The sequence below is a fragment of the Macaca nemestrina genome, chromosome 4 (assembly GCF_043159975.1).
Source record: "Macaca nemestrina isolate mMacNem1 chromosome 4, mMacNem.hap1, whole genome shotgun sequence".
NCBI lineage: Eukaryota > Metazoa > Chordata > Mammalia > Primates > Cercopithecidae > Macaca > Macaca nemestrina.
In genome coordinates this window covers 53,525,371-53,540,887 of record NC_092128.1, presented here as the reverse complement: position 1 = coordinate 53,540,887, position 15,517 = coordinate 53,525,371, and the positions used below count along the sequence as shown (strand labels likewise).

Sequence of the window (15,517 nt, the reverse complement as noted above, 5' to 3'; positions counted from 1 at the left end):
GGGAGCCTCAGGATGGGGGCTGTTCACCAGAAAGACCAAGGCAGGATTAGGGGGCTGGGACTTTCAGCTCCACTCCCCAACCTCCAGGAGGGTAGAGAGGCTGAAGGTTGAGTTCATCACCAATGGCCAGTGGTTTAACCAATCATGCCTATGTAATGAAGCCTCCATAAAAACCCAAAAGGGTTCAGAGAACTTCTGGATAGCTGAAGACATGGATGCTTACAGAAAGGTTAAGAGGAACTCACTTCCAGGGCAGGGTGGCGCACTCTAGCTCCACAGGGACAGGAATTCTTATGCTCGGGACCCTCCCAGACCTCGCCTTATGTATCTCTTCATCTGGCGGTTTATTTGTACCCTTTAAGATATTCTTTATAATAAACCAGTAAATGTGTTTCCCTGAGTTCTGTGAGCCACTCTGGCAAATTAATTGAACCTAAAGAGTGTGTTGTAAGAGTCCCAGCTTCAAGCCAGTAGGCTAGAAATTCTGGAGGCCCAGACTTGCAACTGGTAGTACAGAGGGAGGACTAAGTCTTGGGGACTGAGCCCTCACCCTATGGGATCTGATGTGACGCCTGGTAGAAAGCACCAGATGTGAATTAAAGGACATCCAGCTGGTGTCCACTGTGGAACAGATTGCTTGCTTGGTGGTGGGAAAAACTCCCAACATGTTTGGTCTCAGAAGTCTTCTGTTGGCCGGGTGTGGTGACTCACGCCTGTAATCCCAGCATTTTGAGAGGCCAAGGCAGGTGGATCACCTGAGGTCGGGAGTTCAAGACCAACCTGACCAACATGGAGCAACCCCGTTTCTACTAAAAATACAAAATTAGCCGGGTATGGTGGCGCATGCCTGTAATCCCATCTACTCGGGAGGCTGAGGCAGGAGAATTGCTTGAACCTGGGAGATGGAGGTTGCAGTGAGCCGAGATCGTGCGATCACACTCCAGCCTGGGTAACGAGCAAAACTCTGTCTCAAAAAAAATAAAAATAAAATAAAAAAATAAAAATAAAAATAAAAAAAAGAGGAAAAACACATTGAGCATGATTTTTGCACACACAACACCCAACTCTAATAAAATGATTATGGGAAGACGTATTCAGAGCAGACTTAGTCTGCATTTGTGACAAGGGACAAAGGGCAGCAGTGGGATGCTAGACCTGCAATGCCTAGGAGAGTGGTCCAGCTCTTCTCTACCTGTGAGACTCTGGCTGGGTTGCCCCTCTGGCCTCAGTAGGTTTCGAGTTCCTCTACTGCAATAAAGGGTTGGGGAGGTTGGATCCAACCATCTTAGAGGTCTTTCTCCAGCTGTATGGCTCTATAGTTCCATTTGATTGGATGTTACCTGTTGGACCACACAAATGGACAGGTCCTATGCTATACCCTCATGAGATCTGTGCAGACCCAGCACCAATGTTGCAGGAATCCTCCTGCCAGTGACACAGCTAGGTGTACCCCTGGTTACCTGGGCCTGGGTATGACTGAGCTAGAAAGCTGAGGCTCACCCTCCTGCTTCCAGACTCTTCCCCCTCAGGCCTGAGGTTTGGGGCTTTTGCACTCTGTGCCTCTGCCACTTGAAACTCTCTGGGGAGCTGAGCAAAACAACACTCAGAGCCAGGCGTGGACAGGGCTGCCTGTGTCTCTAGAGCCGGGCCCACCCCGGAGATAAGGAGATCATCAGTTGGTCTCATGAGGCAGCAGGGCACACTAAAGTGAACTTTCCTTTCCTGAAAAATGTTAGTAAGAAAAAACTGCAAACGAAAATAGCTTTCAGAATGTTTGGGGAAAGGCCCTCTGCTGGGGAGGAACGTGAGGAGTGGGAGAGACGATGCTCGGGCACCATTCTAAATTATCTGCATGAGGAGAAGGAAGGAAACGGCTTGGGTGCACAGGAATTCGCCCCTGACTTTGGAATGCCCCACCTTACTGTTTTCCTTATTAGATTTGTCTTGTTGATGATTTCAGACTGAGGCTAATGTGAATATGAGTTTAGATTCTGTCTGCACAGGCCAAGGGGTCGGTGGAGAAATGTTTGGAAGTGTTTTGGGTTTCAGAGGAAATTCCTTGCAGGATTAAAGAATTTTCTCTGGATAGTCCTCAAAATAGAGGTTAGGGTACAGTTACAGTACAGGAGAGTAAGGCAGGGTGAAATCACCATACTGCAAGTCAAACAAGAATGAGAAAGAAAGTGGGCTTTTCAAAAGAAGTTTGACAATACCTTTGGTCCTTAACCAATGATTTTAAGTCTCATTCTCCCTTTATTTTGAAAGCTCAAGAGTTCTAGTCTGTGGAGTTGTCATTTGGGGGTGAAGGTAGGGGCAGGACGTACACACAGTTGTCACCCTGAGAAAAGGGGCCACCAAGAGAGGTTGTATGGGACACACAAGAATCACTTGAACCCAGGAGGCGGAGGTTGCAGTGAGGTGAGATTGCGCCACTGCACTCCAGCTTGGGTGACAGAGCGAGACTGTCTCACAAAAAAAAAAAAAAAAAAAAAAAGAAGAGCGAGAGGTTGTAAGAGCTCTATCCCTGGATATTAAAGAAAGTAGCAGACAGCATTAGGCTGGTGGATTTCATCTGGGCAGCACCAGATCACTTATGGGGCTTCTGACTTGGCAGGTCTCAGGTAGGGTCTCCACTTCTTTATTTCAAAAAGCTTCAGAGATGACGTAAATCAACACAATTGTCTGTTGTCACCCCTGCTTCCTTCTCCCCCAGGTCCAAGCCCACTGTTGAGGATCACTGTTGGCTGTATTCTGGACACTTACTGCCTAAAAATGGACTAGTCTGTGAAGGTTCTTCCTGTACTATACACCTGCACCATACATCGAAAATCTTAATTCACCTTTAACAGCTGCGCCCCACAAGAACCTATCACGTCTTCAAAATGGGAGAATTGGGGATTGACTTTTTTCTTTCCACTCATTTAAATGCACTTTGAACCATGTGTAGACTGCAGGCACTTTAGAAAGACACTGAGGTTGAAAAGTCTGTCTTGACTTCCAAGGAAGGGTAAGTCCCTGATTGCAGCCCCAGGGCCCACTCATTGTTAACAGTTTGCGTTTCAAACAATATACTTTGTGAGCAGTTAAATATGATGGATAATATAATTTTAGATTTATAATTGCTCTTTTTTTTTTTTTTTTTTTTTTTTTTTTGAGACAGGATCTCACTCTATTGCCTGGGCTGAGTGCAGGGATGAGATCTCAGCTCACTGCAGCCTTGACCTCCTGGCTCAAGTGAACCTCCCACCTCAGTTTCTTCAGTCGCTAGGACTACAGTCACGTGTCACCACACCTGGCTAATTTTTGATTGTTTTGTAGAGACAAGGTCTTGCTATGTTGCCTAGGCTGGTCTTGAACTCCCTCGTTGGCCTCTCAGTGTTGGGATTACAGGTGTGAGACACCAATCCCAGCATTTTGGGAGGCAGAGGCGGGTGGATCACCTGAGGTCAGGCGTTCGAGACCAGCCTGACCTACATGGTGAAACCCTGTCTCTAGTAAAAAATACAAAAATTAGCTGGGCATGGTGGTGGGCGCCTGTAATCCCAGCTACTTGGGAAGCTGAGGCAGGAGAATCACTTGAACCCAGGAGGTGGAGGTTGCAGTGAACCGATATTGCACCATTGCACTCCAGCCTGGGTGACAGAGCAAGACTCTGTCTCAGAAAAAAAAAAAAGCTACTTTTATCAATCACTCCTTTGGCAAGTGGCTTTTCCTGTTCCTCAGTTTGCATTCAAAGCCTTCCACGATCTGGCTCCTATGTGATTTTCCAAACTGGCTCCTCATACCTCCTGCAACCCACTCTCATTGCTTCAAGTTGACTGGCTGCCTCACTTGTTTTTTCTTACAATGCTGTAATAACGGCATAGGATTATATCATTAGAATGATGAATGTATCTTGACTTAACTAATCCCTAATTGCTTAACATTTTTCTATTTCCCTTCTCTGTGTTTTACTTTGCCAGGAAGGGTGTCTAAGGAATCATGCAGTCCAGTGGCTTTCAGCTTTGGCCAGTCACTGGAGTATGGGATTACTCCACACTCCATGGGAAGGGTTGGGATGGGAAGGTGGGAGGGAGGTGGGGGTGTTATAAAACTCTCAATGGAGTTATAACATGCATATAGGAAAAGGCACAAATCACACATGTGCTGCTGGATGCCTATTCACAAACAAAAGCCCCATGTAACCAGCATCTGGATCAGAAATGACATTCCCAGCACCCCAGAAAGGCTGGGGCAAAGGACTTTTAAAAAATTCTCACTTTCAGGCCAGGTGTAGTGGCTCATGCCTGACAGGTGAATCATTTGTGTTCTGGAGTTTGAGGCCAGCCTGGGCAACAGGGGGAAACCCCGTCTCTACTAAAAATACAAAAAAATTAGCTGGGCATGGTGGTGCATGCCTGTAGTTCCAGCCATTTGGGAGGCTGAGGTGGGAGGATTGATTAAGCCTGGGAGGTCTAAGCTGCAGTGAGCTGTGATCTTGCCACTGCACACTAGCCTGGGCAACAGAGTGAGATCCTGTCTCAAAGAAAAAAAAAAAGTTTCACTTTCGGATTGGTCATTTGATATCTGGATTTCTGGATCTGAGGTAAACCCAGGAATTTGCATTTTTAAGATTCTCCCCAGGGGCCTCCCATTTACCACTAGACTTGAAGACTACTCATCTACCAAGGATTTTCAAAGGGTGCCCCTCAGGTGTCCCCCTGGGGATGTGGGGGTAGAGACAGGGAGGCGTCAGCTCTGCCTTTCCATGGATCAGAATCACCTGAATGTCTTTCTTATACTGGGCCTCCTTCGGTGGATACCAATCCTTCAAACAACCACAATCTTGAAAACCACCTGTATCAGGGCTCAAGGGAAGAAGCAGAACACAAGGATGAATACAGTACAGACATATCTATCAGCATTTACATGAATTTATTTTAGGTATTGACCTTTTGCGATAGTAAGAGCTGGTTAAGCAGCCTCTATAAGGTGGTTGTTTTTGCATCTGACGTGAGTGTGCGAGGTTCACAGGACAGGCAGTTGGGGAGAACAATCAGGAACTCACAGGCCTTAACTGGAACCACATGAAGATGGACTGAAACTCATGTCACTTCTTGTTGCCTTTGACCTCGATGGTACAAATGTCCTGCAGAAGCTGCAGCTCTTCACCATGGAGCTAAATGCACACATATGGCCCAGGAGTCAGAGAAGTTGAAGAAGGATCCAGAAGGTGGAGCAGTTGCAGGGCCGGCTGGCAAATGAGTGACAACGTACGTGTTGGAAAGTGCTGCTGCCCTTCCATCCTTGGAATCTCCCAAGAATTTATCTTGGGGTCCATGCCAATTAGAAACCCACAGGACAGGGAATTCTGGGAAATGTAGTTCACCCTAGTGTAGAACACGTGACAGTCACCACACCACACTCTGACCATCATTCCCATGCTTGGCTGCCACTGGAATCGTGCAGTCTTAGCTTCCCAGGTGGCTCAAACATGTAGTTGAGGCTGAGAAGCACTGGCTGTCAGCTGACACATGGATGTGAACCTTGAGACTGCCCCAACCCAGGTCCCAAGAAGATAAATTCTACACTTTTTTCATTGCAAGAGGAGCATAAAAAGGTCTGGTTATTTTTCCTAAGGTCCTAAAATGTGGCTTTTCTCATTATCCTGCCTTCCTCCTGCCCTGTCTCAGCTAACCCAGCCACAACCTTCTTGTAGTCCTCAACACAGTGGCTGCACCCTGAACAAAGCCCTCCCTTGTTTATCCTCTTGGTACAAAGTGGATTAAGAGCACAGTTGGAAGACCCCAAGATCATCCAAATGCCACCAAGCTCATAGTGAACTGAAGACTCAGAAGTTTTCACTATTAGGCTTATAAATAAAGCATCTCTTCCTCCGTGACACAGACTAATTAAATGATTGTAACACAGCCAAGTGGTCAGTGAACACTTAACCACTGTGATGTGAGCCACAGAGCTGGCGAGAGCCAGTGCTGCAGACTCACAGGTGGCTGAGTTGCTCCTGCTGAGTCTTTCTCAAGGACGGCTGAAGGAGAAGCCATTGGAGGAGATAGGGGTGGTTGCAGAAGTGGGAAAAGAGTTGGGGGCTGAAAAGAGCTCTGGTGCAAGTTGCAGCTCTGCAACTAAGTAGCCGTGGGTGTTTGCACAAGTCACTTAAATGTTCTAAACCTCAATATCAGCGCTACCTCCTGCACAGGATAATTGAGAACATCAAATGAGAGAACACACATGAAACAGTCTGGGAGGAAGAAAGTCCAAAAGCACGGACATTCTGTGTTAGTAGTTCTAACTCTGTTATAGATGACACTGGTATAAGGTGAAGGTTATCTAGTTTATAGATGGATTTTTATTTAGATATTTTGCTTTCTTTTTCCTATCTATGATGTGGTTATTTCTTTTTCTTTTTTTTTTTTTGAGGCCGAGTCTCGCTCTGTCGCCCAGGCTGGAGTGCGGTGGCCGGATCTCAGCTCACTGCAAGCTACGCCTTCCGGGTTTACGCCATTCTCCTGCCTCAGCCTCCGGAGTAGCTGGGACTACAGGCGCCCGCCACCTCGCCCGGCTAGTTTTTTGTATTTTTTAGTAGAGACGGAGTTTCACCGTGTTAGCCAGGATGGTCTCGATCTCCTGACCTCGTGATCCGCCCGTCTCGGCCTCCCAAAGTGCTGGGATTACAGGCTCGAGCCACCGCGCCCGGCCGATGTGGTTATTTCTAATGAGGTCTGCTAAAGTGTGAGATTGACACAGGTGATTAAAGTTGGATCTTTGGGATTAACTTTGGGTTTTTATTATTTATCCTCTCCCTCTCCTCTCCATTACAGCAGACAACTGAAGACAGGCTGAACCACCCATTCTACACTCTGGAAATAAATTTACACAGAAAGAACCCTTCTAAGAAAAAGCAACAGTTACCTCATCTTTCAGAACATCCTTGAGGAGTAAAACTGGGGAAGGAACAGGCAGTGCTGCTCTATGTTTATTGATATGTTCACTATTTATGGGAGTTTTCTCTTTCAGAATTAGATTTTCAGCTTCTTGAGGGCAAGGTCTGAATCCTGATGAGGCTTTTTGTCTGCATTAGTGGCTGGGACAGTGCAGTAGAAAGGATGTGGGGTGTAAGGATCCAGAGTTCTGAGATCTAGTTACAGCTCTGCCCCCACAAAGCCATTTTAATCCTTCTCGGTCTCAGTTTCCTCCTGTGTAAGGTGGGAATTACCCACTGCATGAGAGTATTGTGTAGCACAAATTAGACAATTTGTGGGAAAATACTTCTATGACCCAAAACGTGCTATGCAAGAGGGATAGACTGTGGTAAGAGCTGTTACGTCTCAAGAACTCTATACTGGTTGATTTTCCTGTTGAGGACAGGCAGGCACAGAGCACAGGCGGTCGACCCTGGGCTTCAGATGGGAAAAAACTCAGGAGTGGAGGAGAGGGGAAGGACATCCCTGGCAGCCCCTGGAGTGACCACAGACACTTTCTCACTGCCCATCTTGGAAGATCTCTGCAATATCTCTTTTGCTTCAAGCTGTTTGTCAGTCTGGTCCCTTGTTTGTTTGTTCTTTTCTTTTCTTTCTTTCTTTTGTTTTCTTTATTAAGAGACAGAGTCTCACTCTGTTGCTCAGGCTGGAGTAAAGTGATGAAATCACAGCTCACTGTGGTCCATACCGTGCAGTGTTAGTAGTATAGTGATAAGCATAGCTGCCTTCCATAGCTCATCACAGCCTCAAACTCCTGGGCTCAAGTGACCCTCCCACCTCGGCCTGAATAGTTGGGACTATAGGCATAAGCAACTGCACCCAGCACATTTTAAAATTTATTGTAGAGACAGGATCTCACTATGTTGACCGGGCTGGTCTTGAATTCCTGGCTTCAAGCAATCCTCTCACCGTGGCCTCCCAAAGTTCTGGGATTACTGGCGTGAGCTACCATACTCAGCCTATTGGTTCATTTTTTAAATCAGACGTCCACTGAGCACACACTATGTGCCAAGCACTGTGCTAGGAATTGAGAATTGAATGGTAAGCAAAACCAGGTAAGGTCCCTGCCCTCATGGAGTGGAAACTGGCCTGTTTCTTCCCAAACATCTTTGGACTCAGGCTTATGCAATGAGTCCTGCAAGTACCATCCAGCCCTGGGGACAGACGTAAATGTTATGTTTTAGTGGGATTCCAGATTTAAGCTAAAAAATATCAACAAGTTGAGGCCAGGTCTAACAAGAAAAAAAAGAAAAGGCAAAACTCCCAGCAACCCCTCTTTCGGGTCTTCCTTCCTGTGCCCCCACCTCTGGTTTCCAGTGTCATGCTCTCTATGGTTTTACCCGCTTTTGGAACTCTCACCTAACTCATTCATACTAAGGTGGTTCTTACTCTAGAAGAACTGAATTTAATAGGGAAAAAACCCTTAAAGAAATGATACCCCAGTTGGAAGGATATTAGAGGACATCCTACATCACACCACTAGGGTAGTCACTTCAGACCGGCACTTTCAGGGGCAAGAGGGTTAGAGGACATTGGTGCTGGCAGCAGGGATGAGTTCCCTTAAGCAAACCTCTGTGCTCTTTAAACATCACTCAAGGTAAGGAGGGGAAGGGCAGGGAGCAATATGGCTGCCATCAGGGTCCTTGTTTTTGTTTAGAGGAGGTGAGTCTGCAAAGGCTTATTCCATTACTGAAAGTGGTAACTACATAATTCACTGTGTAAATGAACGTGGAAAAAAATAAAGACCAGGGGAGTCTTCTGTAGCCAGAACCTAGAAAAGCTCCATCCACTGGCCCTCTTTTTAAATTTTTCTCTCATTTCTGACCAAGCTGTCAGATAATCCTACTGGTGAATTTCCAGCTGGAATTTCAATTTCCCTCTTAGTGAGAAAAGTGAGACACATTTTATTATTAGACCCCAATCTCTAAAGTGAATTTCCCAAAAAAATGTTGGTTATGTGAACCCTGAGGAGACTCATTAAAAGAAAAGCTTTGTATTGTAAAATAAAGCATGGGCAGTGAAAACCACACAAAAGAGATGCACTGCGTTGGGAGGGATGGGAAGGTAAGCATCGAGGTAACCACCATGCAGGTGGAGACACAGAACTTTGCCAAGCACCCCACTCCATGTGTCTGGTCCACTTGTAGCCACCCACCTCCCTCAGTAAGCAGACTCCTGGCTCCACAGTCTTTGTGTCCTTGTGTGTGTTTAGGATGTCATCGCCCATGTGTGTATCCTCAGAGGCTGCATGTCAGTCCTCCCATGTTTTGCATGCCTTTTAAACTTATTTTAAGCGACCAATTTCCCCCTCATTATTTTCCTTACAATTTTTCTGTTGAAGACTCTTGCTGTCTAATCTGCAGTTTCTCACTGTCTGGATTTTGCTCTTGATGCATGCCAATATGTCCAAATGCACTCATTTTGATGCAAATAATCACTCATTTAAAAAGACCCTGTTTGCCAGCCATGTTCTTAAGGAGGGCACAACCCACCGTAATCGCTTTCTCATGAGCGTGTGGGCAAAGGGAGCGCTCACAATAGAGGTAATGAGACAGAGAACAACGTGAATGTGATTTATGAAAAAAGAAATATATATATTTCCAATTGGAAGTGACCAGGGAATGCTTCTCTTTAATGCCTTTCAATATAGTTTGCTTTAGTAGGAAACACATTTGGAAAGGGATTTGGCATCATGTTATACTCTAGGGTCCAGTGTTGTATGCATTAGTTTTTATCAAAGATGATTGCATAATAGGACCCTGGATGTAGCAAAAACCTAAGGAATCTAAACCACTAACCAAGCTCACCAAATGTAATAAATATAAATCACAGATGAAGGGAAGATTAAATGTGGCTATTTACTTATGCAAGAAATGTAAGCTTTAAGATTTTTTCGTTTTCTAATCTCAGCAGGCAGTCCCGTGAACATAATTATTAGTATTTTCAAGGCTTGATCAAATATTGGCTTAATAAAGAACTCATTCACTTAACGGTGATGACCTCCAGGTACCTGTGGTAAAGTCCAGAACCCTAAATTATATGCTCCAGAGCTATGGCACCTACATGATGGACAAAATAAATGAGTAGCGTCATACTAATATATGGGAGATTTTTAACACTTAAAATTAAGTATGTCTGAATTAAATACCTGTTTTGATTTGCAGAGGGGAAAAAAGCTCCCAAAAGATGGATATGATAAAAGGACTCAGAAGTCAAGGCTCCCTTCAAACTCAATAGGCTACTAACACTACCTTCAAAACCATTACAGCATTAGTTGTACAGCCACGAAAGGGGCCAAAAAGACATCAGAGGGGAATAAAAGAAATTAGGTAGAGGGCCTAAATGAGCACATGCTGGTTCTCTATTCTTATTTCTCTCCTTGGTTTTCCTAGGGATTGTATCTTTGGAAAAAAAAAAAATCAGGTTTGTGAGGCCTCCTCTCTGCTCACATTCACTAGAGAGAAGGTAAGGACAAAAAGGGATAGGGAGGGAAAAGATAATCACAAGAAGGAAGGAGGCAAATTTCACAGGCAGACTGATATCTTCCTTGGGCTCAGGAGTTTTAAAACTCTGCTTGCAAGATTAGGTTCTTGCTTTTATAGTATAGATGGTAAGAGATTTCCAACTCTGATTTTACAATGCTCTGGGGTTTATGCAATTATTACGATGTGTGCATTAAAAATTCTCAAAGCCAAATTAATTTGAATTATTTTTCACCAAAAAGGCAGACATTTAAAAGCTTTTTTTTTTTTCCCCCCCGTTATCATCCTAGTCTACCTTTCTGTATTTTTTTTTTTTTTTGAGACAGGTCTCGCTCTGTCACCCAGACTGGAGTGCAGTGGTGCAATCACAGCTCACTACACCCTCCATCTCCTGGGCTCAAGGAGTGATTCTCCCACCTCAGCCCCCTAAGTAGCTTGGGCTACATGTGTGCATAACCCCGCCTGGCTAATTTTTACATATTTTTGTAGTGATAGAGTCTCACTATATTGCCCAGGCTGGTCTCAAACTCTTGGGATCAAGCAATCCTCCTGCCTCGGCCTCCAAAAGTACTGGGATTACAGGTGTGAGCCACCATGCCTGGCCCTTTTTGAAAGATTTGATATGCCTTGGAATTCACCCTGCCTGAGCCCTGGGACACAGTTGCTTTGTTTCGAGGCTAAGTACTTGTGTTCCCAGCTGGCTGGTGCTCTTCTTCTAGGCCCTCTCTGGATCACTAGGAATTCCACAGTTCTTCCCTAAGCCTTTTTTCCATCCCTGTCCCTCTTCCCAGTCCCTGCTCCAAAACCCCTCATGGACTGCTTTCTTCTTGAGGTTTCCCACCTCGACCTCTAAGAGCTATGGTGGAATGAAATTCCTGGCGAGCAGGCTGGGCTGGCTCCCAGCAGTGATATGTGAAGGGAAAGCAGAACTTCGTAAGGGGAATAAACCTATCAGAGCCTTCCATGCTTCCATCAGCTCACTTCTCCTCCTGGGCTGGGCTCAGTCTAAGCATATTACATGCATAATGATGTTTAATCCTCATACCACCTCTCTGAGAAGCATGATTATACCCATTTTCCACACATGAGAAGATTTATACTCAGTCAGAGCAGGAGCTAGACAAGGCTGGCTGAGCAGTGAACCTTGCTCCCAGTCCGGCTCTGAACCATCACACTCTTCAGTGTGAAGCAGGAGATTTTAGCCTCACGTTTCTGGACACTGGAAGGACTCAAGAGCTTTGGGGTTTGCCCCTTTGGTAGTCCAGTGGAGGACAGATCAGTGGTGACAGGCTCTGGCTCTGTGGTCCCCTGCCATGCCACTCTGCAAGGGGGCCCTTCCCTGCCTATGCCTAGGTCTCCCTGGTGACCACCCAGTTTTTCCTCGAGGGCCTACCACAGAACACAGGCGGGTGTGTGAAGTCTTTACTCTGTACCTCCCTACACTGCCCAGGGTAGAATGTGGTGGTTCTTCCCAGAACTGTGCCATCTGTAGATAGACCAGGGCCTTAGCCTTCCTTCTTAGCAAACGATGTGTATCAGTTCATAGGAAACCACTCTGCCGATGACACTCCACATCTGAACACAGGACAGTAAAAAAGGTCCTTGATTTGGGAGGTACGGGGAAGAGAAGGGAGACAGGCACAATTCTGTCTTTACATCTTGAGCCATCCAGCTGAAGGGGGTCTGTGGGCTGGCAGGGGGTGGTAAGGCTTCAAATCCTTTCTTTGAACCATTTAAAAATGTTCTTGCATGCTGCCTCCTTTCCCCACAAACCCATGTAACACATCACCAACTACTACACAGAAAATGTTAAATATATAACAAATATACTAAATCATATAAAAAATATTATTTAGTGGCCTTTTTTTCTAGTTTATTCTTACTTTTCTTACTTTTTTTATTTTTTTTAAATCCAGGTAGCCAATTTTATCAGCCAGGTTTGGAGTACTGGGCTGATGAATGTTGAAATAGTCATGGGGTTTCATTTATTCATTATGTCTTCCTTCTTCTGTGGGAGTCAGCGCCGAGATGATAAATGCTGGGCTCAGGTCCAGCTCGGGCCACTCACTCCCAAGGTTCATACACAAACAGATCAGCTGGATCAGGGCCCAGCAGGGAGGTGAGGCTTAAACCTCTTCGCCTGAGGAGGAGCCAATAAAAAGACTAGCAGCTTGGATGGTGAATAAGCGCGAGTGCACGCGTGTGCGTGTGTGTGCGTGTGTGTGTGTGTGTGTCAGAGTGACCTATCCCAGGTGGATGCTGGGAGTGGTGGCAGGAAGTGGGGTGTGATCAGAGAGACAGGAAAAGGCTCAGAGAAATGTGTGATAGCTCAGATGGGTCTCAAACCACAAGGCTCTGTCTACACATCCAGCACGATTCCTTCTGGAACACAGGGAGTTAAAGATGAATCAACTCTTGAAACTGAAACCAATTATCCATGGCAATTTATTAAATAACTAAGGTTTCTAGGCCTTATTAAAATAAATGTTTAGTGTATTTTCTTATTCTCTGACGTTCAGTTCTTCACTTGTCAGCACCTGCTGGCAGCAGCTGGAGTAATCTTACCAATTTTGCCGTATGTGCAAATCAATTTGATTCCCCCCCTCCCCAAGATAGAAATCAGTAAAGTGATTAAGTTACAATTAAGGCATGTCATTGAAAGCCCAGATAACAAGAAAAGGCTGAGGAGGAATCGGCCAGAGGTCACCAGTGATTTCCTTCCACCCCGGTTAAATGATTTCTCCCCCTCATTCTCTTGCCTGCTCTACTGCATGTGACACTGTGGATGAATCAACAAGCCTCATCCTATTTCTGGGAAGTCTCTCCTTTTTCTGGCTTCCATCATGCTTTCCATATGCCAAGTTCTCCTCTTGTCACTCATACGGGCCCCCTAACTGTTAATCTGTCTGTCCATCCATCCATCCAATAGATGTTTAATGACCCAGTGTGCCATGCACTGGGAAAAATGACAAACGATATTTATGTCTGGTTTCACAGTTAAAAATGCCTTTCCATATATTATTTAATTAAATTCCTGCTACAACCATTTGAGGGGGCTGTTAGGATCCCCATTATTTTATATATGAGGAAGCAGGCTCTGAGAGGATCTGCAATTTATTTAAAACAGCACAGCCAGCAGGTGGCAGGGTCTAGACATGAATTCAGGTTTTCATCCCATTAAGAATTCCTAATGGTACTCTCCTATATACTGGTGAGGTATAATTTCTCAACAAGCCTCACTGTTCCTAATGAAATGTCACGCTCCAGCTATCATGTATTTACTGAGACTATGCTAGGCTCCGAGAGATGCAAAGACTGAGTCCCCACCCTCACAGAGCTTGTGGCTGAGTTGGGAAGGCAGACGTTAAACATATATGTTCACACAAGAAATACTTGTTTTCAACATATGAGGGAGAGCTAATCTAGTTGTGAAAATTAGGGGAGTCTTACAGAAGGAAGTAATCATTAAGATGCAGTCTGAAGGATGAGTCGGAGTTAGCTTTGGAAAGAGAGGATGAAAGAAAATCACATGTACAGAGGGAAAAGCATGTATGTGCAAAGGCCCTGTGGCAGAAAGACCCAATGTGCTGAAATTTTGAAGGCCAGCTTGACTGGAATATAGACAATGAAAGGGAGCCTGGCACAGGATGTGGCCCAGACCACACAAGACTTTGTAGCCATGATAATGATTTCTACTTTTAGTTTAAGAGCAATGGGAAGCCACAAGTCAAGAGAATGACATGATGAACTTTGATTTTGATTCTGACTTCTGTGTGCAGAATGAATTGTAGAGGAGCAAGAGTGGAAGCAGGAGCAGCTGGAAGGCTTTTGCAGTTGTCCAGGTGGGAACTGATGGTAGCTTAGACCAGTGTTGTGGTGGTGAAAATGAAGAGAAGAACCCCACAGGTACCCCCTGCTCTGCTCAAGCCCATTTTCTTACTAGATCCTGACACCAGAGTGTGCTCACGAATTTGCAGTGAATGGAAGCTTGTCCACACTTCAGGGCTCTGCTGGAGTCTCCTCTTCCAGGAAGCCTTCTCCAGACAATGCCAGTCCTCTGAGATCTTTCAGAAGTCGTACGCCTCTTCTGCGCTTCCCATTCTCACACCTGATGCTTCTCTATGGCTTGGCTGCTCTCTGGTCCACTCCCGGAGATGCCTTCATTTCTCTTGTTGTCTTGCTTTCTCCCTTTGGAAAGTAAATGCTTTGTTGGCATTTGCTGAATGGTATCAACACGGCTCCTTTGGAAATTATATTTGTAAATGATTACTCATGCCAATTGCCATGTTTCCCCCTAAATTAAACACTGGTTGCTTAAATGTGTCTTCATGATTCTGTTCTACCAAAATGTATGTCCCAATTTTTCCATTACTTCCTCTAAACTCTTTTCCATATTTCTCCTAGTAGAAAGCAGTTTCAGGGGGAATGGAGTGGGGGTGGGGTGGGGCCAGGAGTGCAATTAAACAAGGGCTGTCTGACCAGAATTCCTATACCTTTTTAATGGGGTATTTGATTAATCCTTTTCATGGGCACCATTATTCATGCCTTGATAGAATCTCATTTTATAGCTCTTAACACATGGACCCAATTTATCCACATCACATTGTATTCTAATACTTGTCACCCAAGTTATTAGCTATCTCCTTTTCAGTGTAAAATCATCAGTAAGTTTGATTAGCTTATTCCCTGGGGATGATAGGGGAGATAAGAACAGACACAGTACAATATAACCCCAATGGCTCTGCATTCTCAAAAGAAGACTGCTACATGGAATCCATTTATGGAGCCAGGGTGGCCAAAACAAACATCCGCCCCATGGGAGGGACTCTGTGCAACCCAGGAGCGGTAGCCACGAAGGGCTGACTGCTGTCATTACTGGCAGGACTGAGCTATCATCCTAAGTGGGATTTTAATAAAAAATGGTGGGGTTCCTCCACCTCCTGCTTAACACCCCCTCCCAATGCCTTTCCTGAGAATCACAGCCCAGCAGCTTCTCTTTATTCCTTGACATCCCTTCTGCCTTCAATCCCTGTTCTTTTCCTACTGGGCACCTGGCAG

The 15,517-nt window shown here is 45.3% G+C and overlaps 1 protein-coding gene across 10 annotated transcripts in view; it reads right to left on the bottom strand.

Moving 5' to 3' along the window:
• The window catches only part of LOC105475327 (ataxin 7 like 1), a 272,598-nt gene that overhangs the window by 140,779 nt on the left and 116,302 nt on the right, over nucleotides 1-15,517 (bottom strand). The window contains exon 5 of one of the 10 annotated variants that reach the window (XM_011730483.3): nucleotides 10,754-14,647. The exons of the other annotated variants lie outside the window; for them this stretch is intronic. Coding sequence (XP_011728785.1) covers nucleotides 14,562-14,647 — 86 coding nt within the window. The 3' untranslated portion in view covers nucleotides 10,754-14,561. Of the gene's footprint in view, nucleotides 1-10,753; nucleotides 14,648-15,517 lie in introns of those variants that run through there. 10 annotated transcript variants of the gene reach the window in all.